Here is a 25,615-nt window from a genome sequence, read left to right as displayed (position 1 = left end):
TAGTATGGCTGCTATACAGATCACAATATTGAGCATTATAGCAGACGTACTCTGTATTTTACAATGGTAAAACTGTAATTACTTACATGTCCACTTCTTTGCCATAGCCTGGATGGTACTCATCCATGGAGCACTGCAGAATTTCAGGGGCCAAGTATCCTGGGGTACCACATATTTCTTTATGCAAAATGGAAATAAAGTGCAGATATATATAACAGTTAAATAAAACGGACACATTCTATATCAGTGATGGTTTCAGGAGCCATGTCATCTGCTGGTGAAGGTCCACTGTGTTTTATAAAGACCAAAGTCAGCGCAGCCGTCTACCAGGAAATTTTAGAGCACTTCATGCTTCCCTCTGTCTACAAGCTTTTTGGAGATGGAAATTTCATTCTCCAGTAGGACTTGGCACCTGTCCACACTGCCAAAAGTACCAATACCTGGTTTAAAAACAACAGTATGACTCTGCTTGATTGGCCAGCACTCACCTGACCTTATCACCATAGAGAATCTATGGGGTATTATCAAGAGGAAGATGAGACCCAACAATGCAGACGAGCTGAAGGCTGTTATCAAAGCAACCTGGGCTTCCATAACCCCTCAGCAGTGCCACAGGCTGTTTGCCTCCATGCCACGCCGCATTGATGCAGTAATTTTTACAAAAGGAGCCCTGACCAAGTATTGAGCGCATTTACTGAACATACACTTCAGTAGGCCAACATTTTGGATTTTAAAATCATTTTTCAAGCTGGTGTTCTAATGTACTGAGATAATGACTTTTGGGTTTACATTGGCTGTAAGCCATAATCATCAACATTAACAGTAATAAACACTTGAAATAGATCACTCTGTCTGTAATGACTCTATATATGAGTTTCACTTTTTGCATTGAAGAACTAAAATAAATTAACTTTTTGATGATATTCCAATTTTGTGAGAAGCGCCTGTATGTAACTGTATATATGCATACAATTCCATACATCTGGGGCATACATTTGGAGGTAATGGACTTGTGAAGGGGTGAAGAAAATACAATACAGCAAGACGTCAGCAATGATTCTCATGTCATGGGCAGGCAAAATTTCAGCACCAGCATAAACCTAGTAATCCTTATTACAGCTGTCAGGGGTATTGTGTTGCATCAGTAATGACATTAGAGGACAGGTCAGAGGACGTCTCACCTTTTAGTTTCTCTCCTTCAGCAATCTGACATGAGAAACCAAAATCTGTCAGCTTGATGTTCATATCATCATCCAGCAGAATGTTTTCTGGTTTTAGGTCTCTGTGAACGATATTCTGGGAATGCAGGTATACAACAACTTCAAGCAGGGCTCGCATTATCTTCCTGTCAGAGGTGATATTAAACAGTGATACATTTTTACTGAAGTTAAGATTTATTTTGCCTGCATTATTCATCACGCAATATCAAAAATCAACACTGGGTGGCTGCACTTCTCAGAAACTTAACCCACCTACAGTGACCAATGGTGCCATGTTTTTGATTCAAAATCGTGATGCCATTGGCCACAGCGGGTGGGCAGCTTGCACATGGGTAGTCTGACACTTAAAGGGGTTGTCCAGGTTTGGCATGAAAGGCTGCAGTTACTCTATGTGACTGCAGACTTGTAAATTCTCATAGCGCTCACAGTCAGGATTTTCTGATGCTGGAGGTCATGTGACCTCAGGTATACGATATGCATGCTCCTGGTCACAGTACAACTGGACGTGCATGGGTTTACTCAAGTAATAAAAAATGAGCATGTCTAGTTGAAATGTGGCCAGAAATATGCATATTGCATACTTGTAATCACATGACTTCACGGGCTCTCCGCCAGCACCAGAGAATTCCCAAGACTGCAGACTTTAGTGCCAAACCTGGACAACCCTTTTAAAGTGCTGACTACCTTAGATGATTTTACAGTAGGACCACCCCTCCTAAGCCATCTATATGAGCAGTATGTAGTAGGAAGGTGAATAAAATGATACATTAATATTAGTGATGACTTATTCCAGAGATATCCATGTTTTAATATATGTAAATTAACTATCCAGGGCTACGGGTAGGACGCGAATCTGCATGAGAATCTGCCTCTAGAGCTTATTTTACATGAAGGGGGCATTACCAGTGTGATGTGTAATGGCTGCTCTCTGCTCTCCTGATCTCACTGCAGAGCTGTGCGTGATTATAACTAACACATATGCAGGTTCCACTCAGCTTTCACCTCATAGGCAGACAGAGTTGCAATATTGTTGAAATGCAGCAAGGCCGCCAGGCCGCAACCAATCAGCGACAGGCACAGCCCGGCCGAGAATTAGTACCTCCCTACTTCCGTCCAGTCAGTGCCCGGCGCCCGCTCCATACTCCCCTCCAATCAGCGCTCACACAGGATTAATGGCAGCGTTAACGGACCGCCTTATGCCATGGTGTAACACACTTCGTTAACGCTGCTGTTAACCCTGTGTGACCAACTTTTTACTATTGATGCAGCCTATGCAGCATCAATAGTAAAAAAAATCTAATGCTAAAAATAATAATAAAACAAAAACCTGCTATTCTCACCTTCTATCGTCCGCCGATGCGCGCGCGGCTGCCGCCAGCTTCGAGACCGCTAAGTCATCTGGGTAATTTTGCAATGCATCTCTGGGAACGGAAGCTGGCGGCAGCCACGTGCGCATCGGGACTGCTTCGCTGGACGCCGGAGGGTGAGTATATAACTATTTTTTATTTTAATTATTTTTTTTAACAGGGATATGGTGCCCACACTGCTAAATACTACGTGGGCTGTGTTATATACTGCGTGGCTGCTATATACTACGTGGGCAGTGTTATATACTGTGTGGGCTGTGTTATATACTGTGTGGGCTGTGCTATATATTATGTGGGCTGTGTTATATACTGCGTGGCTGCTATGTACTACGTGGGCAGTGTTATATACTACGTGGGCAGTGTTATATACTGCGTGGGCTATGTTATACACTGCATGGGCTGTGTTATATACTACGTTCCACTGTTACATACTGCGTGGCCTGTATTATATACTGCGTGGCCTATTATATACTGCATGGCCTCTGTTATATACTGCATGGGCTGTGTTATATACTGCGTGGGCTGTGTTATATACTGCGTGGGCTGTGTTATATACTGCGTGGGCTGTGTTATATACTGCGTGGGCTGTGTTATATACTGCGTCTGTGTTATATACTGCATGCACAGTGTTATATACTGCGTGGGCAGAGTTATATACTGCGGGGCAGTGATATATACTGCGTGGGCTGTGCTATATATTACATGGGTTGTGTTATATACTGCGTGGGCTGTGTTATATACTGCTTGGGTTGTGCTATATATTACGTGGGCTGTGTAATATATTGCGTGGGCTCTGTTATATACTGCGTGGGCTGTGTTGTATACTGCGTGTGCTGTGTTATATACTGCGTGGGCTGTGTTATATACTGCATGGGCTGTGTTATATACTGCATGGGCTGTGTTATATACTGCGTGGGCTGTGTTATATACTGCATGGGCTGTGTTATATACTGCGAGGCTTGTGTTATATACTGCGTGGCATGTGTTATATACTGCGTGGCCTGTGCTATACATTATGTGGGCTGTGTTATATACTATGTGGCTGTGTTATATACTGCGTGGGCTATGTTATACACTGCATGGGCTGTGTTATATACTACGTTCCACTGTTACATACTGCGTGGCCTGTATTATATACTGCATGGCCTATTATATACTGCATGGCCTCTGTTATATACTGCATGGGCTGTGTTATATACTGCGTGGGCTGTGTTATATACTGCGTGGGCTGTGTTATATACTGCGTGGGCTGTGTTATATACTGCATGCGCAGTGTTATATACTGCGTGGGCAGAGTTATATACTGCATACGCAGTGTCATATACTGCGTGGGCAGAGTTATATACTGCGGGGCAGTGATATATACTGTGTGGGCTGTGCTATATATTACGTGGGCTGTGTTATATACTGCGTGGGCTGTGTTATATACTGCTTGGGTTGTGCTATATATTACGTGGGCTGTGTTATATATTGCGTGGGCTGTGTAATATACTGCGTGGGCTGTGTTATATACTGCGTGGGCTGTGTTATATACTGCGTGGGCTGTGTTATATACTGCATGGGCTGTGTTATATACTGCATGGCTGTGTTATATACTGCGTGGGCTGTGTTATATACTGCGTGGCTTGTGTTATATACTGCGTGGCATGTGTTATATACTGCGTGGCCTGTGCTATACATTACGTGGGCTGTTATATACTATGTGGCTGTGTTATATACTGCGTGGCTGCTATATACTATGTGGCTCCTATATGCTACGTGGCCTGTGCTATATACTATGTGGCTGCTATATACATACATACATATTCTAGAATACCCGATGCGTTAGAATCGGGCCACCATCTAGTTTAATTTATAATAATCTCTGGAGGCGGATTCTCATGTAGATCAGTGTCCTGCCCATAGATCTGAATAGGTCATCAAGGTATAATTTTCTTCAGCTTCCTATGACCTACAGTGCCCATATATACAGTTTAGGAGGGTTGATCCTACTGACAAATTCCCTTTAAAGGGAATCTGCCTTCAGGTTTTTGCCATCTAATCTATGAGGAGTATAATGTAGAGCAGAGAGCCTGATTCCAGCAATGTATTATTAGGCTGCTTAGTGTAGTTTTTATAAAATCACTGATTAACCACTTCACCTGATGTGCCTAAAAAGTAGTAACCCCATTTTGGAAACTAAACCCCATAGGAATGTATCTAGATGTGTGGCGAGCACCTTGAAACCCCAAGGTGCTTAACAAAAGTTTATAACAAAGAGCGGTGAAAATAAAAATTCTATTTTTTCCCACAAAAAAATGTTCTTTAGCCCCAAATTTTGCATTTTCACAATGATAAGAGGATAAAAAGCACCATATAATTTGTTGTGCACTTTCTCATGAGTACCCCAACACTCCATATGTGCAGGAAAACTACTGTTTGGGCACACGGCAGGGCTCGGATGGGAAGGAGTGCCATTTGACATTTTGTTATGACCTGGTGGTTAGGAGCACCCGGCACGACCTGATAGTTAAACTCACGCAGGACAAGCTCTGGAATGTGGGAGCTCTGCTGACCGCAAGCCCTAATCCTATCACACACACTAGAAATAGCCGTGGAGCGTTCCAGACTCTCCCTAGACGCCTTTTCACAGCCTAAGAGTTAGCTAGCCCTAGAGATAGAAAATAAAGCCTACCTTGCCTCAGAGAAATTCCCCATAGGAAAAGGCAGCCCCCCACATATATTGACTGTGAGTAAAGATGAAAGTCACAAACGCAGAAATGAAACAGGTTTCAGCAAAGGGAGGCCAGACTTACTAAACAGACAGAGGATAGGAAAGGTATCTTTGCGGTCAGCACAAAAAACTACAAAAGACCACGCAGAGTGTGCAAAAAGACCTCCGCACCGACTCACGGTGCGGAGATGCCACTCTGCATCCCAGAGCTTCCAGCTAGCAAGACAAAATCATGATAACCAGCTGGACAAGGAAACAATGAACAAATAATAACTATCAGGAACTTAGCTTCTTCTGGAGAAGACAGGTCACCAGAAAGATCCAAGAGCGAACTGAACAAATGCAGGAACATTGACAGCTGGCATGGAGTAACGATCTGAATGGAGCTAAATAGAGCAGCCAACCAAAGGATAAACCATGTCACCTATGTAAGGAACCTCAGAAGCAGCAGCTTCACTCACAGCCACCAGAGGAAGACCATAGACAGAACTCGCCGAAGTACCATTCACGACCACAGGAGGGAGTTCGACAACAGAATTCACAACAGTACCCCTCCCCTTGAGGAGGGGTCACCGAACCCTCACCAGAGCCCCCAGGCCGATCAGGATGAGCCAAATGAAAGGCACGAACAAGATCGGCAGCATGAACATCAGAGGCAAAAACCCAGGAATTATCTTCCTGACCATAACGCTTCCACTTGACCAGGTACTGGAGTTTCCGTCTCGAAACACGAGAATCCAAAATCTTCTCCACCACATACTCCAACTCCCCCTCAACCAACACCAGGGCAGGAGGATCAACGGAGGGAACCATAGGCGCCACGTATCTCCGCAACAACGACCTATGGAACACATTATGGATGCCAAAAGAAGCTGGAAGGTCCAAACGAAATGACACAGGATTAAGAACTTCAGAAATCTTATATGGCCCAATGAAACGAGGCTTAAACTTAGGAGAGGAAACCTTCATAGGAACATGACGAGATGACAACCAAACCAAGTCCCCAACACGAAGTCGGGGACCAACACAGCGCCGGCGGTTAGCGAAACGTTGAGCCTTCTCCTGGGACAATGTCAAATTGTCCACCACATGAGTCCAAATCTGCTGCAACCTGTCCACCACCGTATCCACACCAGGACAGTCTGAAGGCTCAACCTGCCCTGAAGAGAAACGAGGATGGAAACCAGAATTACAGAAAAAAGGAGAAACTAAAGTAGCCGAGCTGGCCCGATTATTAAGGGCGAACTCAGCCAAAGGCAAGAAGGACACCCAATCATCCTGATCAGCAGAAACAAAGCATCTCAGATATGTTTCCAAAGTCTGATTAGTTCGTTCGGTTTGGCCATTAGTCTGAGGATGGAAAGCCGAAGAAAAAGACAAATCAATGCCCATCTTAGCACAAAAGGACCGCCAAAACCTCGAAACAAACTGGGAACCTCTGTCCGAGACGATGTTCTCTTGAATGCCATGCAAACGAACCACATGCTGGAAAAACAATGGCACCAAATCAGAGGAGGAAGGCAATTTAGACAAGGGTACCAAATGGACCATCTTAGAGAAGCGATCACAAACCACCCAAATGACCGACATCCTTTGAGAAACAGGGAGATCAGAAATAAAATCCATGGAAATATGCGTCCAGGGCCTCTTCGGGACCGGCAAGGGCAAAAGCAACCCACTGGCACGAGAACAGCAGGGCTTAGCCCGAGCACAAGTCCCACAGGACTGCACAAAAGAAAGCACATCCCGTGACAAAGAAGGCCACCAAAAGGATCTAGCCACCAAATCTCTGGTACCAAAGATTCCAGGATGACCAGCCAACACCGAACAATGAACCTCAGAGATAACTCTACTAGTCCATCTATCAGGGACAAACAGTTTCTCCGTAGGACAACGGTCAGGTCTATCAGCCTGAAACTTCTGCAGCACGCGCCGCAAATCAGGGGAGATGGCAGACAAAATTACCCCCTCTTTAAGAATACCCGCCGGCTCCGGAACACCGGAGAGTCAGGCACAAAACTCCTTGACAGGGCATCAGCCTTCACATTCTTAGATCCCGGAAGGTATGAAACTACAGAATCAAAACGGGAGAAAAAGAGCGACCATCGAGCCTGTCTAGGATTCAACCGTTTGGCAGACTTGAGATAAGTCAAATTCTTGTGATCCGTCAAGACCACCACGCGATGTTTAGCTCCTTCAAGCCAATGTCGCCACTCCTCGAATGCCCACTTCATGGCCAACAACTCTCGATTGCCAACATCATAATTGCGCTCAGCAGGCAAGAATTTTCTAGAAAAGAAGGCACAGGGTTTCATCACCGAGCAATCAGAACTTCTCTGCGACAAAACAGCCCCTGCTCCAATCTCAGAAGCATCAACCTCGACCTGGAATGGAAGCGAAACATCTGGTTGATACAACACAGGGGCAGAAGAAAAACGACGCTTCAACTCTTGAAAAGCTTCCACAGCAGCAGAAGACCAATTGACCACATCAGCACCCTTCTTGGTCAAATCGGTCAATGGTTTAGCAATACTAGAAAAATTGCAGATGAAGCAACGATAAAAATTAGCAAAGCCCAGGAACTTTTGCAGACTTTTCAGAGATGTCGGCTGAGTCCAATCATGAATGGCTTGGACCTTAACAGGGTCCATCTCGATAGTAGAAGGGGAAAAGATGAACCCCAAAAATGAAACCTTCTGAACAGCAAAGAGACACTGTGACCCCTTCACAAACAAGGAATTCGCACGAAGGACCTGGAACACCATTCTGACCTGCTTTACATGAGACTCCCAATCATCCGAAAAGACCAAAATGTCATCCAAATATACAATCATAAATCTATCCAGGTACTCTCGGAAGATGTCATGCATAAAGGACTGAAACACAGATGGAGCATTAGAAAGCCCAAATGGCATAATCAGGTACTCAAAATGGCCCTCGGGCGTATTAAATGCTGTTTTCCATTCATCGCCCTGTTTAATTCGCACAAGATTATACGCCCCTCAAAGATCTATCTTGGTGAACCAACTAGCCCCCTTAATCCGAGCAAACAAATCAGACAGCAGCGGCAAAGGATACTGAAATTTGACTGTGATCTTATTAAGAAGGCGGTAATCAATACAAGGTCTCAAAGAGCCATCCTTCTTGGCCACAAAAAAGAACCCTGCTCCCAATGGTGACGACGACGGGCGAATATGACCCTTCTCCAAGGATTCCTTTATATAACTCTGCATAGCGGCGTGCTCTGGCACAGATAAATTAAACAGATGGCCCTTAGGAAACTTACTACCAGGAATCAAATTAATAGCACAATCGCAATCCCTATGAGGAGGTAGGGCACCGGATTTGGGCTCTTCAAATACATCCCGGTAATCTGATAAAAACTCAGGGACTTCAGAAGGAGTGGAAGGCGAAATTGACAACAATGGAACATCAACATGTACCCCCTGACAACCCCAGCCGGACACAGACATAGATTTCCAATCCAACACTGGATTATGGACCTGTAGCCATGGCAACCCCAAAACGACCACATCATGCAGATTATGCAACACCAAAAAGCGAATATCCTCCTGATGTGCAGGAGCCATGCACATGGTCAATTGAGTCCAGTACTGAGGCTTATTCTTGGCCAAAGGCGTAGCATCAATTCCTCTCAATGGAATAGGATACTGCAAGGGCTCCAAGAAAAAACCACAGCGCCTGGCAAACTCCAAGTCCATCAAATTCAGGGCAGCGCCTGAATCCACAAATGCCATAACAGAATAGGACAACAGAGAGCAAATCAGAGTAACGGACAAAAGAAATTTAGACTGTACCGTACCAATGGTGGCAGACCTAGCGAACCGCTTAGTGCGCTTAGGACAATCGAAGATAGCATGAGTGGATTCACCACAGTAAAAACACAGCCCATTCCGACGTCTGTGTTCTTGCCGTTCAGCTCTGGTCAGAGAATACCACCAGATGGTGCACAGCTTTGCGCTCCCGCAAGCGCCGATCGATCTGAATGGCCAAGGACATAGACTCATTCAGACCAGCAGGCGTGGGAAATCCCACCATGACATCCTTAAGGGCTTTAGAAAGACCCTTTCTGAAAATTGCCGCCATGGCACATTCATTCCACTGAGTAAGCACAGACCACTTTTTAAACTTCTGACAGTACACCTCTGCTTCATCCTGACCCTGACACAAAGCCAGCAAGATTTTCTCTGCCTGATCCACTGAATTTGATTCATCATAAAGCAATCCAAGCGCCAGAAAAAACGCATCAACATCACGCAATGCAGGATCTCCTGGCGCAAGGGAAAATGCCCAGTCTTGAGGGTCACCACGCAACAAAGAAATAATGATTTTTACTTGTTGAACGGGGTCACCAGAGGAACGGGGTTTCAAAGCTAGAAACAGTTTACAATTATTTTTGAAATTCAAGAACTTAGATCTATCCCCAGAAAATAAATCAGGAATAGGAATTCTAGGCTCTAACATAGGATTCTGAGCCACAAAATCTTGAATGTTTTGTACCCTTGCAGTGAGATGATCCACACAAGAGGACAGACCTTGAATGTCCATATCTACACCTGTGTCCTGAACCACCCAAAGGTTTAGGGGAGAAGAAAGACAAAACACAGTGCAAAGAAAAAAAAATGGTCTCAGAACTTCTCGTATCCCTCTATTGAGATGCATTAATACTTTGGGCCAGCTGTACTGTTATGACCTGGTGGTTAGGAGCACCCGGCACGACCTGATAGTTAAACTCACGCAGGACAAGCTCTGGAATGTGGGAGCTCTGCTGACCGCAAGCCCTAATCCGATCACACACACTAGAAATAGCCGTGGAGCGTTCCTGACTCTCCCTAGACGCCTCTTCACAGCCTAAGAGTTAGCTAGCCCTAGAGATAGAAAATAAAGCCTACCTTGCCTCAGAGAAATTCCCAAAAGGAAAAGGCAGCCCCCCATATATATTGACTGTGAGTAAAGATGAAAGTCACAAACGCAGAAATGAAACAGGTTTCAGCAAAGGGAGGCCAGACTTACTAAACAGACAGAGGATAGGAAAGGTATCTTTGCGGTCAGCACAAAAAACTACAAAAGACCACGCAGAGTGTGCAAAAAGACCTCCGCACCGACTCACGGTGCGGAGATGCCACTCTGCATCCCAGAGCTTCCAGCTAGCAAGACAAAATCATGATAACCAGCTGGACAAGGAAACAGTGAACAAATAATAACTATCAGGAACTTAGCTTCTGCTGGAGAAGACAGGTCACCAGAAAGATCCAAGAGCGAACTGAACAAATGCAGGAACATTGACAGCTGGCATGGAGTAACGATCTGAATGGAGTTAAATAGAGCAGCCAACCAAAGGATAAACCACGTCACCTGTGTAAGGAACCTCAGAAGCAGCAGCTTCACTCACAGCCACCAGAGGGAGACCATAGACAGAACTCGCCGAAGTACCATTCACAACCACAGGAGGGAGTTCGACAACAGAATTCACAACACATTTTGAACGCAACATTTGCTGGAATCATTAGCGGACTCCATGTCACGTTTGGAGAGCTCCTTATTTGACTAAACAGTGGAAACCCCCCACAAGTGATGCCATTTTGGAGACTAGGCCCCTCAAATAACATATATAGGTGTAAGGTGAGCACTTTGAACCGACAGGTGCTTCCTAGAAGTTTATAAAGTGGCGCCTTGAAAATAAAACGTCAAATGTTTCCCCAAAAAATGTTCTTTTAGCCCCAAATTTGGCATTTTCACAAGGGTAACAGAAAATGCACAGTACAATTTGTTGAGCAATGTTTTCTGAGTACTCTGATATCCCATATGTGGAGGAAACTACGGTTTGGGCGCACGGCAGGGCTTGGAAGGGAAAGAGCACCATTTGTCCTTTTTAACTCAAAATTTGATAGAATCATTAGCGGACGCCACATCACGTTTAGAGAGCCCCTGATATGCCTAAACAATTGACCACATTTTGGAAATTAGGAATGTATCTAGATGTGTGGTGAGCACCTTAAACTCTCAGAGGCTTCACATACGTTTATATCATTGAGCTGTGAAATTTAAAAAAATCACATTTTTTCCCACAAAAATGTTCATTTGCCTGCAAATATTTTATTTTCACAAGGGTGACAGGAGAAACTGCATAATAGTACACTAACACCCTATATATGAGAGTAAACTACTACGTTCCACGTCAGTTATCGAAAAAAAAAATGAGTTTTTGAACGCAAAATTGGCTGGAATTGTTAGCAGATGCCATGTCGGGTTTGGGGACCGACTGATGGACCTAAACAGTGTAAACCCCACAAGTAACGCCATTTTGGAAACTAGAGCCCTCAATGATTTTATCTAGATAGGTGGTAAGCACTTTGAACCATCAAGTACTTCACATAAGTTTACAACGTTGAACTGTGAAAATGAAAAAAACAATTTTTCTGGAGAAATATTGGTTTTGCTCAGAATTTTTCATTTTCACAATGGTAAAAGAAGCAAAATGGACCATACAATTTGATGTGCAATTTCACCTGAATACACCGATACCCCATATGTGGTCGAAAACTACTTTTGAGGCACAGTGCAAAGCTCAGAAGTGAAGAGGCGCCATATTGGAGTTCAGATGCTGGAATGGTTTGAGGGTGCCAGGTCACATTGGCAGAGCCCCTGAGGTGTCTAAACAGCAAACACCATAAGTGATGTCATTTTACAAACGACACCTCTCAATTAATTCATCTAGGGGTACAGTGAGCATGATGACACCACACGTGCCTCACAGAAATTTATACCACTGGGTGGTGAAGAAAGAACAATTACATTTTTACTGCTGAAATGTTGTTTTAGCTTCAAATGTTAGATTTTTATAAAGGCTAATTGGAAAAAATTGAGCTCTCAGTTTGTTGTGTAGAGAATGAATATACAGCACTCCTAGTGAGTGATTCAGGTGCCCATGTAGGGTTCTCACGCATAGTCCAGTAGTAGCAATAAACTTGGTACTCAGAAATTTATACTGCAGTGGCATGGATCGCGCCCTGACATAAGCTTTTACATACAGCAATTCTCTATGTCATTTACACTTTGTTTTAAAAGGAAATATTCGTCAAAACACACACACATATATATATTTATATATAGCAGTGTGTATATATATATATATATATATATATATATATATACTAGATTGTGGCCCGATTCTAACGCATCGGGTATTCTAGAATATGCATGTCCCCGTAATATATGGACAATGAAGATTCCAGAATTCGCGGCAGACTGTGCCCGTAACTGATTGGTCGAGGCAACCTTTATGACATAATCGTCGCCATGGCAACCATTATGACATCTACGTCGATACTGTGCCCGTCGCTGAATCAGAAACGTGAGATGTCTACGTCCTTTATGACATCATCGTCGCTGTGCCCGTTGCTGATTGGTCGAGGCCTGGCGGCCTCGACCAATCAGAGACGCGGGATTTCTACGTCGATGCTGTGCCGGTCTCTGATTGGTCGAGGCCTGGCAGCCTCGACCAATCAGAGAGCCGGGATTTCCAGGACAGACAGACAGACAGACAGACGGAAAAACCCTTAGACAATTATATATATAGATATATTGTGGAGCAGTGACCAGTGTTACAGCCAGGGGGCGCTGTGTGTGTGCTTCAAGATGCGCTTGGAGGCTGGTATGTGTGTCGCAGAGGAGGACACTCTGCGCTGTCAATCTAAAGTTATGTTGTGGTCTGGGACCTGTAGTCCCACATGTAAATGTGTAAGTTCTAATGGGAGATTGGCAGGGCTAGTTGTGTGAGATGGGCGGGACAAACTAGCCACACACACCCACACTCTCACCCAAGGGAGTGGTTACAGGTATGTAATGTGACCAGGGTGTGGGTCACATGTTCCTGTGTGGTTCCTGTGTTTGGATCTGTATGGTCCAAGTGCAGGGCCCTGGAAGCCTGTGTTGGAAATCCTGGGAATTCCTGAATAGCACACGGTTGGGCTTTGGCACTGAGTAGACTGTGAGACCGTCGACACGGATGGTCAGTGTTGGAGGCTCCTGGGAGTGGAGTCGTCCTGGAAGCACTGTGAGACCGTCGACCTGGACGGTCAGTGTTGGAGGCTCCTGGGAGTGGAGTCGTCCTGGAAGCACTGTGAGACCATCGACCTGGACGGTCCTGTTGTGGACCTTGGACTGACGTGGAGTCAACCTGTGGAGCAGGAGCTCCTAAGAGGTAACCCCTGGTATGGGGAAAAGAACTGTGTGCGCTAACATAGGACAGTTGCTGAACTGTGCAGTCACCCGGTGACTGGAGAAATACCAGTCTGACCACTAAAGGCAATGTAAAACCGTATGTGATATGCTGATATGGCGGTATAATGAACTGTTTGAGATACGGTTTATGACGTTTAATAAACCGGAATAGACTGATTTGTGGAAAAAAACGTGCCTGTCTATGGTTATTCTGCTGCCAAGCGAGTGTCCCCCAAGACACGTAGTGGGTGAAACGCTACAATATCTATATATATAAATAAATATATATATATATATATATATATATATATATATATATATATATATATATATACTGCTGACAAAAATAAATGGAACACTTAAACAACAGAATATAACTTCAAGTAAATCAAACTTCTGTAAAATCAAACTGTCCCCTTAGGAAGCAACACTGTTTGACAATCAATTTCACATGCTGTTGTGCAAATGGAATAGACAACAGATGGAAATTATTGGCAATTATCAAGACACACACTCAATAAAGGAGTGGATCTGCAGGTGGGGACCACATCTCAGTACCAATGCTTTCTGGCTGATGTTTTGGTCACTTTTGAATGTTGGTTGTGCAGCGCCCCAGAGACCTGGTCGTTGCAGTATGACGCTCTGCCGCTAAGGGGAGTGATGTTACGTCTGATGGCACTAAAGGAGTTCTCTGACCAGGTATCACCAGCACACATTATACTTCACACTCCGGCCACTAGGGGGAGAAAAAGGCTTTATTTATTGGGCCACTCCTCACACTGGTAAAACTAGGGGTTGGATAGGAAGTTAGTCAGAAGCTGACTGGGTTGGATTCAGGCAACATCCCGTGGCAGGGGGTGTTGCAGGGAGAAGATTCAGGGGGGTCCCTGTCAGACGTGGGAACCTGGCAGGTACCTAGCGAACAGAACAGAACGTTACGGAACCGAGCCTGCACACCCCGCGACGGTATCCTAAGAAAGAGACACGAAGCAAAGGATATTGTGCAACAGTGAGAAATGAGATCAAGCACAAAGGAGAGCCAGTAGGAGTCGTGCCCGGAGAACGGAAACATCCTACTGAGGCGCGTAGCCGGTGGCCGGAACACCGAGGAAGTAACTGACTCTATGCCTTACTTCAAACTCCGCAGGACAGTTAATTATAGGTTGGCTGTCTACCTTAAATTTCCTACGCAGACATAGGGGGCAACGCGTGGAGAGGGGCATCTCTAGGGTCCCGGAAGAGCTCCGAGCCTTCCCGTCATACGGGTGCGTCCTAGCCATAACATACCTGGGGGACGAGAAACTAGAAACATCTGGAACGAAAGAGAAAGAATTAGAAAGAACTAGAAAGAATGAATGAATGAGAACAGAAGTTGTGAGGGCTATTACAACACACAGGCGCTAGTGGTAGGCAACGATTTCCACCTGTAAAGGGAACTCTGGATGTGCCATCGGACCGGCCGGTCTCAGACAGCCCTGTTAACTGTGTTCTGGATTGAGGATCCTGAAGGTCTTCAGTAAAGAGACTGCAACCCTGTGTCCTCGTTATTGTCTGCACCTCACACCATCACCATCCACCTTACTGGGAAGCCCTGGGGACATACTTCGCCTGTGGGAAGTTACACCATCTAGCTGCCATCACATCACCCCAGTGGACCCCAAGCAGCATCGGTCACCCTGACTGAACACCACATGTGGCGTCACGAAACCTTGACAGACTCCTATCACCTTTCATTGGATGCCCCTTAGCAGGGTCACGGACCGGGTCCAGCCACCGTGACTTCCCCAGAACTGAGACAGAAAGGACCGGTACCGAGTAACCTGTGGCCCTGTGTCTGGGGGCACTCCAGTTGCACTTTCACACTCGGGGTAGCATGAAACGGACTCTACAACCCACACAAGTGGCTCAGGTTGTGCAGCTCATCCAGGATGGCACATCAATGCGAGCTGTGACAAGAAGGTTTGCTGTGTCTGTCAGCGTAGTGTCTAGAGGCTGGAGTCTCTACCAGGAGACAGGCCAGTACACCTGGAGACACGGAGGGGGCCATAGGACGGCAACAGCCCAGCAGCAGGACCGCTACCTCAGCCTTTGTGCAAGTAGGAACAGTAGGAGCACTGCCAGAGCCCTGCAAAATGACCTACAGCAGGCCACAAATGTGCATATGTCTGCACAAACAGTTAGAAACTGACTCCATGAGGATGGTCTGAGTGCCCGACGTCCACAGATGGGGGTTGTGCTCATAGCCCAACACCAAGAGGATGCTTGGCATTTGCCACAGAACACCAGGATTGGCAAATTTGCCACTGGCGCCCTGTGCTCTTCACAGATGAAAGCAGGTTCACAGCTTCAAGAGGTAGTCACTGGGAATGGTTTTCACTTCACAGGTGTGCCCTGTCAGGTTTAATAAATGGGATTTCTTGCCTTATAAATGGGGTTGAGACCATCAGTTGTGTTGTGAAGATGTCTGGTGGATACACAGCTGATAGTCCTACTGAATAGACTGTTAGAATTTGTATTATGGCAAGAAAAAAGCAGCTAAGTAAAGAAAAACGAGGGCTATCTTTACTTTAAGAAATGAAGGTCAGTCAGTCTGAAAAATTGGGAAAACTTTGAAAGTGTCCCCAAGTGCAGTGGCAAAAACCATCAAGCGCTACAAAGAAACTGGCTCACATGAGGACCGCCCCAGGAAAGGAAGACCAGGAGTCACCTCTGCTTCTGAGGATAAGTTTATCCGAGTCACCAGCCTCAGATATCACAGGTTAACAGCAGCTCAGATTAGAGACCAGGTCAATGCCACACAGAGTTCTAGCAGCAGACACATCTCTACAACAACTGTTAAGAGGAGACTTTGTGCAGCAAGCCTTCATGGTAAAATAGCTGCTAGGAAACCACTGCTGAGGACAGGCAACAAGCCGAAGAGACTTGTTTGGGCTAAAGAACACAAGGAATGGACATTAGACCAGTGGAAATCTGTGCTTTGGTCTGATGAGTCCAAATTTGAAATCTTTGGTTCCAACCACCGTGTCTTTGTGTGACGCAGAAAAGGTGAACGGATGGACTCTACATGCCTGGTTCCCACCGTGAAGCATGGAGGAGATGGTGTGGGGGTGCTTTGCTGGTGACACTGCTGGGGATATATTCAAAATTGAAGGCATTCTGAACCAGCATGGCTACCACAGCATCTTGCAGCAGCATGCTATTCCATACGGTTTGCGTTTAGTTGGACCATCATTTATTTTTCAACAGCACAATGACCCCAAACACACCTCCAGGCTGTGTAAGGGCTATTTGACCAAGAAGGAGAATGATGGGATGCTACGCCAGATGACCTGGCCTTCACAGTCACCAGACCTGAACCCAATCGAGAGGGTTTGGGGTGAGCTGGACCGCAGAGTGAAGGCAAAAGGGCCAACAAGTGCTAAGCATCTCTGGGAACTCCTTCAAGATTGTTGGAAGACCATTTCCGGTGTCTACCTCTTGAAGCTCATCAAGAGAATGCCAAGAGTGTGCAAAGCAGTCATCAAAGCAAAAGGTGGCTACTTTGAAGAACCTAGAATATAAGAGATAATTTCAGTTGTTTCATACTTTTTTGTTAAGTATATAATTCCACACGTGTTAATTCATAGTTTTGATGCCTTCAGTGTGAATGTACAATTTTCATAGTTATGAAAATACAGAAAAATCTGTGCTATGTAATGTTTCTTTCATAGCACTCGCCCGTTTTCTATGGTAGTGTGCTCAGCTCCTGTGCACAAAAAATCGCTACAACATGTCCAAGGTCAGGAAGTCCTTCCCAACCGAAACGTATGGATACGTCTAAGGTTGGAAAGGGGTTAATCAGCATGAGATTATCATTAAAGGACTAGTAAACCTGCTGCCATGTAGTCCTCCATATTTATGAGCTCTGTATTAACCTGCCCCTAAGACTGGCAGTTTTCTGCCTATGCACAGTGAACACAGAAACCAATCAGTGGTGTGGATGGTGTTATACTGAGATCAGCATTCAGAGAAATAAAACCGTGATTTTATTAAAACTGCGGCAAGCGGTCTCATAGGTGATACTTCGCCGGAATCAGGGTCTCTATCCCTGCATCATGCTGCTCTCAGATGGGGAAATAAAATCCTTGAAACCAATTCCCTTTAATTCACCATGCCTTATCACAAGTTTCACTATTCTGATGAGCTTTTAATAAATTCAGGTAATTACCTTGTTTCCTTCTCGCTAAGGGTGACTTGTTCCGTCAGATAATCAAACAGTTCCCCTCTTTTCATCCTAGAAGACACATAATTTATAATTACGAGTTATCTTTTATTGTCAAAGAGAACTGAACAGCTTAGAAAGAGAGGTTTGTGGGAAAAGATTACATGTATTTTATAGAAATCGCTGCTCATTTTGGGCACAAAGGTCCAGTAGGCCTAATGGGCTGAATCAGTGTGCATAGAGAGATAACTGACAATCATTGATTAGGATCGGCCTCTGGAACTCTGTGTCCGCAATGAGCAGGAATGATAAAATACGCTGTATTTTTCCCCACAAACATGTTAATCTGATTAGCTTCTATAGAGTTAAAGATTTGGCTAGTACTTTTTTTTTTACTGATGGCCTATTTCTAGGATATGATGATAAGTGGGGGTGCAATGCCTGGCACCCTCGCTGATCAGCTGTTACCGGCGGCAGACGTACAGTGGGGCAAAAAAGTATTTAGTCAGTCAGCAATAGTGCAAGTTCCACCACTTAAAAAGATGAGAGGCGTCTGTAATTTACATCATAGGTAGACCTCAGCTATGGGAGACAAACTGAGGAAAAAAAATCCAGAAAATCACATTGTCTGTTTTTTTTAACATTTTATTTGCATATTATGGTGGAAAATAAGTATTTGGTCAGAAACAAAATTTCATCTCAATACTTTGTAATATATCCTTTGTTGGCAATGACAGAGGTCAAACGTTTTCTGTAAGTCTTCACAAGGTTGCCACACACTGTTGTTGGTATGTTGGCCCATTCCTCCATGCAGATCTCCTCTAGAGCAGTGATGTTTTTGGCTTTTCGCTTGGCAACACGGACTTTCAACTCCCTCCAAAGGTTTTCTATAGGGTTGAGATCTGGAGACTGGCTGGGCCACTCCAGGACCTTGAAATGCTTCTTACAAAGCCACTCCTTCGTTGCCCTGGCGGTGTGCTTTGGATCATTGTCATGTTGAAAGACCCAGCCACGTTTCATCTTCAATGCCCTTGCTGATGGAAGGAGGTTTGCACTCAAAATCTCACGATACATGGCCCCATTTATTCTTTCATGTACCCGGATCAGTCGTCCTGGCCCCTTTGCAGAGAAACAGCCCCAAAGCATGATGTTTCCACCACCATGCTTTACAGTAGGTATGGTGTTTGATGGATGCAACTCAGTATTCTTTTTTCTCCAAACACGACAAGTTGTGTTTCTACCAAACAGTTCCAGTTTGGTTTCATCAGACCATAGGACATTCTCCCAAAACTCTTCTGGATCATCCAAATGCTCTCTAGCAAACTTCAGACGGGCCCGGACATGTACTGGCTTAAGCAGTGGGACACGTCTGGCACTGCAGGATCTGAGTCCATGGTGGCGTAGTGTGTTACTTATGATAGGCCTTGTTACATTGGTCCCAGCTCTCTGCAGTTCATTCACTAGGTCCCCCCGCGTGGTTCTGGGATTTTTGCTCACCGTTCTTGTGATCATTCTGACCCCACGGGGTGGGATTTTGCGTGGAGCCCCAGATCGAGGGAGATTATCAGTGGTCTTGTATGTCTTCCATTTTCTAATTATTGCTCCCACTGTTGATTTCTTCACTCCAAGCTGGTTGGCTATTGCAGATTCAGTCTTCCCAGCCTGGTGCAGGGCTACAATTTTGTTTCTGGTGTCCTTTGACAGCTTTTTGGTCTTCACCATAGTGGAGTTTGGAGTCAGACTGTTTGAGGGTGTGCACAGGTGTCTTTTTATACTGATAATAAGTTTAAACAGGTGCCATTACTACAGGTAATGAGTGGAGGAAAGAGGAGACTCTTAAAGAAGAAGAAGTTACAGGTCTGTGAGAGCCAGAAATCTTGATTGTTTGTTTCTGACCAAATACTTATTTTCCACCATAATATGCAAAGAAAATGATAAAAAAAAACAGACAATGTGATTTTCTGGATTTTGTTTTCTCAGTTTGTCTCCCATAGTTGAGGTCTACCTATGATGTAAATTACAGACGCCTCTCATCTTTTTAAGTGGTGGAACTTGCACTATTGCTGACTGACTAAATACTTTTTTGCCCCACTGTATGTACTCGGGTGCTGCCGGAATACAGCAGCCCTGTCAATTATCTAGTGGCTGGGTAATGCGGATGTACCCTTTAATCAAATAAATAGGTGGTGGAACCCAGCCGCGGCCACTATGGTTTTGACCGAGTTCTTGTGTTCCGGCAGCATGCGGAAACTTCCGGCTGGTGCTGATGGCAGCTGATTGGTGGAGGTGCAAGGTGATGTGTCCCCCTCCGATTAGATATTGATGGCCTATCCTATGGACAGACCATTAATAAGTGGTGGCCTACCTTTTAATATTTTAGATGCCCCCTGTCCAGTAGAGCCAGAGAATGAAAATTTTGGCAGCTTCTCAAGGTAAATTAAGAGGATTTCGCCATTATGGTAACGAGTAAATGAAGGTGGCTGAAACATCTTCTAAACCAGGGGTGGGAAATCTTTTAGTTGCCAAGGGATATTTGGATATTTATACCATCCTTCAGGGGCCGTACAAATGGCATGCTACCTCCACCCACAAAGTACGTCCTGACTGTGTGCGCATGCTCACAGAGCAAGAAGAAATGAATGGTCTGGTGGCTGTCTATACAACTGCCGGCCCAAGCACACCGGGGGCCTAATAAAAGGTTATCAAGGGCTGTAAACGGCCCTGGAGCCAAAAAGAAATAGTGATTGTGGCAGGGCAGAGGGTCATGTGGTTCTTCTTAGCGTGTCAGCAGAAGGTAGTGAACACAAGACAACCCCTTGTTATTATAGACTAGCTGAAGAGCCCAGCGTTGCCCGGGCATAGTAACTAACTGTGGTTAGTTATAACAAATGATAATGATTATATTGCACATAAAAACATTTCACATCACATACTCAATACTACAAATTTACAACACAAATTATCTAAACGACTACCTAAGTATTGATAGTATTTTATTTTCAACTCATTCAAGAGCCTTTTGGATAAACAACATTTTTGGTTTTTCCTTCCGGTGCAAAAATGAACAGATTTTTGGCAGTTCCAACTCTTGAACAGGCCGCGTAAAGTTGACCATGAAAAATGCATGGAGGTTGCAAATCAATCCCTTCTACTTTCAAGGACTGTCACTGAGCCTTGGTAATGGACATTGCAAATGACAGACGAAGTGAAAACTGGAGGGGTTTAAAATCAAAAGGCAAATCAGATGGAATGAGAGGAATTCTTGGAATGATAAGGTCCTCTCCTTTGGCACATCCTGTTGCTGAGCTGTGTATCTAATCCTATCCTGTGTGATACTGGGTGCTGAGCCGTGTATCTAATCCTATCCTGTGTGATACTGTCTGCTGAGCCGTGTATCTAATTCTGTCCTGTGTGATACTGTCTGCTGAGCTGTGTACCTAATCCTATTCTGTGTTACTGTCTGCTGAGCTGTGTATCTAATCATATCCTGTGTGTTACTGTCTTCTGAGCTTTGTATCTAATCCTATCCTGTGTGATACTGGATGCTGAGCCGTGTATCTAATCCTATCCTGTGTGTTACTGTCTGCTGAGCTGTGTATCTAATCCTATCCTGTGTGATACTGTCTGCTGAGCTGTGTACCTAATCCTATCCTGTGTGTTACTGTCTGCTGAGCCGTGTATCTAATCCTATCCTGCGCGGTACAGTCTGCTGACCCGTGTATCTAATCCCATCCTGTGTGACACTGTCTGCTGAGCCGTGTATCTAATCCTATCCTGTGTGATACTGTTTGCTGAGCTTTGCATCTAATCCTATCCTGTGTGATACTGTCTGCTGAGCTTTGTATCTAATCCTGTCCTGTGCGGTACAGTCTGCTGACCCGTGTATCTAATCCCATCCTGTGTGACACTGTCTGCTGAGCCGTGTATCCAGTGTCGGACTGGGGTGCTAATGGCCCACCAGTAACACTGACTTTGGGGGGCCCACTTTTCACCTGCATACAAATATTACACTACCCTCATTCGCAAACTTACTTATATCTCTATATAATAATAAACTGGATAGTTTGGTTAAAGGGATAAAGGTGACCGAAACGCGCGTTGGGGCGGACGCGCTACCGCAGGATTGACAACATTCCCCCACCGTCTGGAGCAGGTGATTATGTAGATATTGTTTAGGTACTATAGGGCTTTGGAGCCGTGTGTGCTACAGACTATAGGGGCATGGGGAATACTTTGGATAGCAGGATATACTGGATATGAGGTCTGTTGTACAGATGTATATTCCACATGACTAAGCGAGGTTTCCCTGTGGGCAGTGATCGGGCTAGGTGTCATTATAGATCTGTATCAGTTTCATTTGGTTAGTCTGTGTGCCTGCATTGTCCCAATATACGATCGTGTGTTGTCATATATATCCTGTGGGTGTGCGTATTATGTATGATGGTATCTTATGGGTGGGTGTGCTTTCCCTGTATTTTACACTATGATCATATGCTTTTATACGGTTGTCATTGAATAAAGTTTGGTATTTTTTCATATTTCGGCCTTTTGATCATCTTTCTTTTGTTCCCTATGTAGTATTTGATGATAGGCTCTACTGTCCTATTATTTCTAGCATGGTATATGATTTGGTATTTAGTGATTGATTTTCAATTTTTATATTACCATGTTTATGTGTCATATTCACCTTTGTATAGTTTGGTTAATGAATGATGAGATGCTGCTTTTTTTATGTGCAGAATGAATCAATTGAATTATGCCAAATAATGCCCATATAGTGGGTGTGAGGGCACAGATCTGAACAGGGGCCCACGGGGGGATTCCTCTGTTACCCTATGGGCCAGTCGGAGCCTGCATGTATCTAATCCTATCCTGTGTGATACAGTCTGCTGAGCTGTGTATCTAATCCTATCTTGTGTGATATTGGGCTCCCCCTGCAGTGTGTGGCAGAGGGTAGTCTGTGTCGGCACGATAATAAATTATGTTATTTCCAGCTTTACAGAAGGAGGATAACACCATAGAAATGATAAGAATAATAGGCCTCAGTTACCACAACTGTCTGCAAGGAAAACTGTGTTCATAGCAACCAATCACAGCTCAGCTTCGTTCTCGTAGATTATGTTTGTGTCGCTGCAGCTGTATGATTTGCCGCTGCTAGATAGGCTGAATACATGTGGGGATTCCCTAACAAACAGGCATTCCTTACATGTATTCAGGCTGTCTAGCAGTCGCAAATCATACAGCTGCAGCGACACAAACATAATCTACGAGCACACCCAAAATACTTGGAGACCACCCGAGTACACTCGCTCATCACTAATGCCTAACTCTACTGGGATCTGCCCTGCAGATTTGCTATAAGATGAAAAGCTTGGAGTATAGTATGTAATTTGTTTTCTGTATTATTAGACAATTGTATATGTCCTTTGAGGGTATGGAGAGCCCGCCGAGGCCGTGGGGATACTCGGTACCGAGCCGGTTCTTAAAGGGGACATGTCATGGCAGCAGTGACCTGGTCCATGGCCCTGGGCGTCCAATAAAAGGGGAATAAAGTTTATGGGATAAATGTTTGTGACGCCACCTGTGGTACTCTGTTGTGAATTCTGTTGTCAGGCTCCCTCCTGTGGTCATGAATGGTACTTCGGCTGGTTCTGTCCATGGACTTTCTCTGGTGCCTGTGGGTGTTTCTGAGTTTCCTTCCACAGGTGACGAGGCTAATTCGTTAGTGGGCTGCTCTATTTAACTCCACTTAGATCTTTGCCCCATGCCAGCTGTCAATGTTCTACTATGGCTCTAGTTCGCTCCTGGATCGTTCTGAGTTCCTGTTGCTCCAGCAGAAGCTAAGTTCCTCTGTGCTATTTTGCTTGTTTGCTATTTTTTCTGTCCAGCTTGCTTTTGTCAATATTGCCTTGCTTGCTGGAAGCTCTGGGACGCAGAGGGGCGCCTCCCGCACCGTGAGTCGGTGCGGAAGGTATTTTTCCCTGCACTCTCTGCGTGGTTTTTTGTAGGTTTTTGTGCTGACCGCAAAGTAACCTTTTCTATCCTCGGTCTGTTCAGTAAGTCGGGCCTCACTTTGCTAAATCTATTTCATCTCTGTGTTTGTATTTTCGTCTTTACTCACAGTCATTATATGTGGGGGGCTGCCTTTTCCTTTGAGGAATTTCTCTGAGGCAAGGTAGGCTTTATTTTTCTATCTTCAGGGCTAGCTAGTTTCTTAGGCTGTGCCGAGTTGCATAGGGAGCGTTAGGCGCAATCCACGGCTATTTCTAGTGTGTTTTGATAGGTTTAGGGATTGCGGTCAGCAGAGTTCCCACGTCCCAGAGCTCGTCCTTATTATAAGTAACAATCAGGTCCATTATTTGTCCAAACCACCGGATCACAACAGTACAGCTGGCCAAAAGTATTGATGCATCTCAATAGAGGGATAAGTGAAGCTCTGAGACCATTTTTTTTTCTTTGCAGCGTGTTCTGTCTCACTTTTCCCCCATACCTCTGGGTGGTTCAGAACACAGGTGTAGACATGGACATTCAAGGTCTGTCCTCTTGGATGGATAATCTCACTATAAAGGTACAAAACATTCAAGATTTTGTGGTTCAGAATCCGATGTCAGAGCCTAGGATTCCAATTCCTGATTTATTTTTTGGTGATAGATCTAAGTTCTTGAATTTCAAAAATAATTGTAAATTGTTTCTAGCTTTGAAACCTCGCTCCTCAGGTGATCCTGTACAACAGGTAAGGATCATTATTTCCTTATTACGTGGCGACCCTCAAGACTGGGCATTTTCCCTTGCACCAGGAGACCCGGCATTGCGTTTTTCCTGGCGCTCGGATTGCTTTATGACAAACCTAATTCAGTGGATCAGGCAGAGAAAATCTTGCTGGCTCTATGTCAGGGTCAGGATGAAGCAGAGATATATTGTCAGAAGTTTAGAAAGTGGTCTGTGCTCACTCAGTGGAATGAATGTGCCCTGGCAGCAATCTTCAGAAAGGGTCTGTTAGGAGTCGAGTTTCCTCTGCTGCACAGGGGGAATCTCGATCCGTGTCTGCTGCGGTCTCCCATTCGGTATCGGCCGCAGTGGGCTCTGCTCAGCGGAGACGTCGCTCCCAGCGTCTCGCTGGGGCTGATTCGGTGCATAGGGTCACTACTGCCTTTTCTGGCTTTCCTATGGTACCCTGCACTGATCTGCGGCGAGCGAGCCTCTCTGGGACTAAGTCCTTGTTTACTCACACTGAGCATGCCCAGGGCAGGGTCTCCCATTGGAGGTCGAGGGCCACATGTTCGGTCACATGCTCAGGTGCTGCAGTACATGCCATTGGTCCTTCTGGAAGGTCCTGAAAGGGCAAAACATGCTCAGGTACTGCAGCACTTTCCATTGGTCCTTCTGGAAGGTCCTGAAAGGGCAAAAACTTCAGTAGCAGCTTCCTGTGCTGCAACTATATAAACTGCGCATGACCGCACGGCCATGCGCTAGTATTGTCTTATGTTATGTGCTTTGCGCCAGTGTGGTCACATGTATGTGTGTTCAGGGACCCGGCTAAAATAAGCCCCTAGAATGCTGGCTCCTCCGGTGAGGAGATTGAGTCTGAGTGTATTCAGGGACCCGGCTGAAATAAGCCCCTAGAATGCTGGCTCCTCCGTCGAGGAGTTTTGTGTGTGTGTGACCACTGACTGCTCTCTGTTTGGGCAGTTAGCCTGTGCCTCTGTGGAGTCTAACAGGGCACAGTGCTTTCCTTTCACGGCTACTCAGTGAATTAACTGAGTTAGTCTATACCGCCATATAGCTCCGCCATTTGCTAGCAGCAGGTACTCCTGCACGGTGGACCCCGGGCTGCGAATGCACCAATATCAATAAACATCTCTATTTATTC

The 25,615-nt window shown here is 45.1% G+C and overlaps 1 protein-coding gene across 7 annotated transcripts in view; it reads right to left on the bottom strand.

Annotated features, from left to right (window-relative positions):
• Window positions 1-25,615, bottom strand: part of PHKG1 (phosphorylase kinase catalytic subunit gamma 1) — an 86,578-nt gene that overhangs the window by 6,990 nt on the left and 53,973 nt on the right. For 5 of the 7 annotated variants that reach the window (XM_069757404.1, XM_069757402.1, XM_069757401.1 and 2 more), the window contains 3 exons: window positions 17,752-17,817; window positions 1,182-1,345; window positions 87-177 (listed from right to left, as the gene is read on the bottom strand). In XM_069757404.1, the coding sequence (XP_069613505.1) occupies window positions 87-177; window positions 1,182-1,345; window positions 17,752-17,817 (321 nt within the window). The remainder of the gene's footprint in view (window positions 1-86; window positions 178-1,181; window positions 1,346-17,751; window positions 17,818-25,615) is intronic. The other 2 variants (XM_069757406.1, XM_069757405.1) reach the window with 1 other exon arrangement.

The sequence above is a fragment of the Ranitomeya imitator genome, chromosome 3, assembly GCF_032444005.1.
Source record: "Ranitomeya imitator isolate aRanImi1 chromosome 3, aRanImi1.pri, whole genome shotgun sequence".
Classification (NCBI taxonomy): Eukaryota; Metazoa; Chordata; class Amphibia; order Anura; family Dendrobatidae; genus Ranitomeya; species Ranitomeya imitator.
Note: the sequence above shows the minus strand (reverse complement) of the source record. Positions and strands in the feature narration are given on the sequence as shown.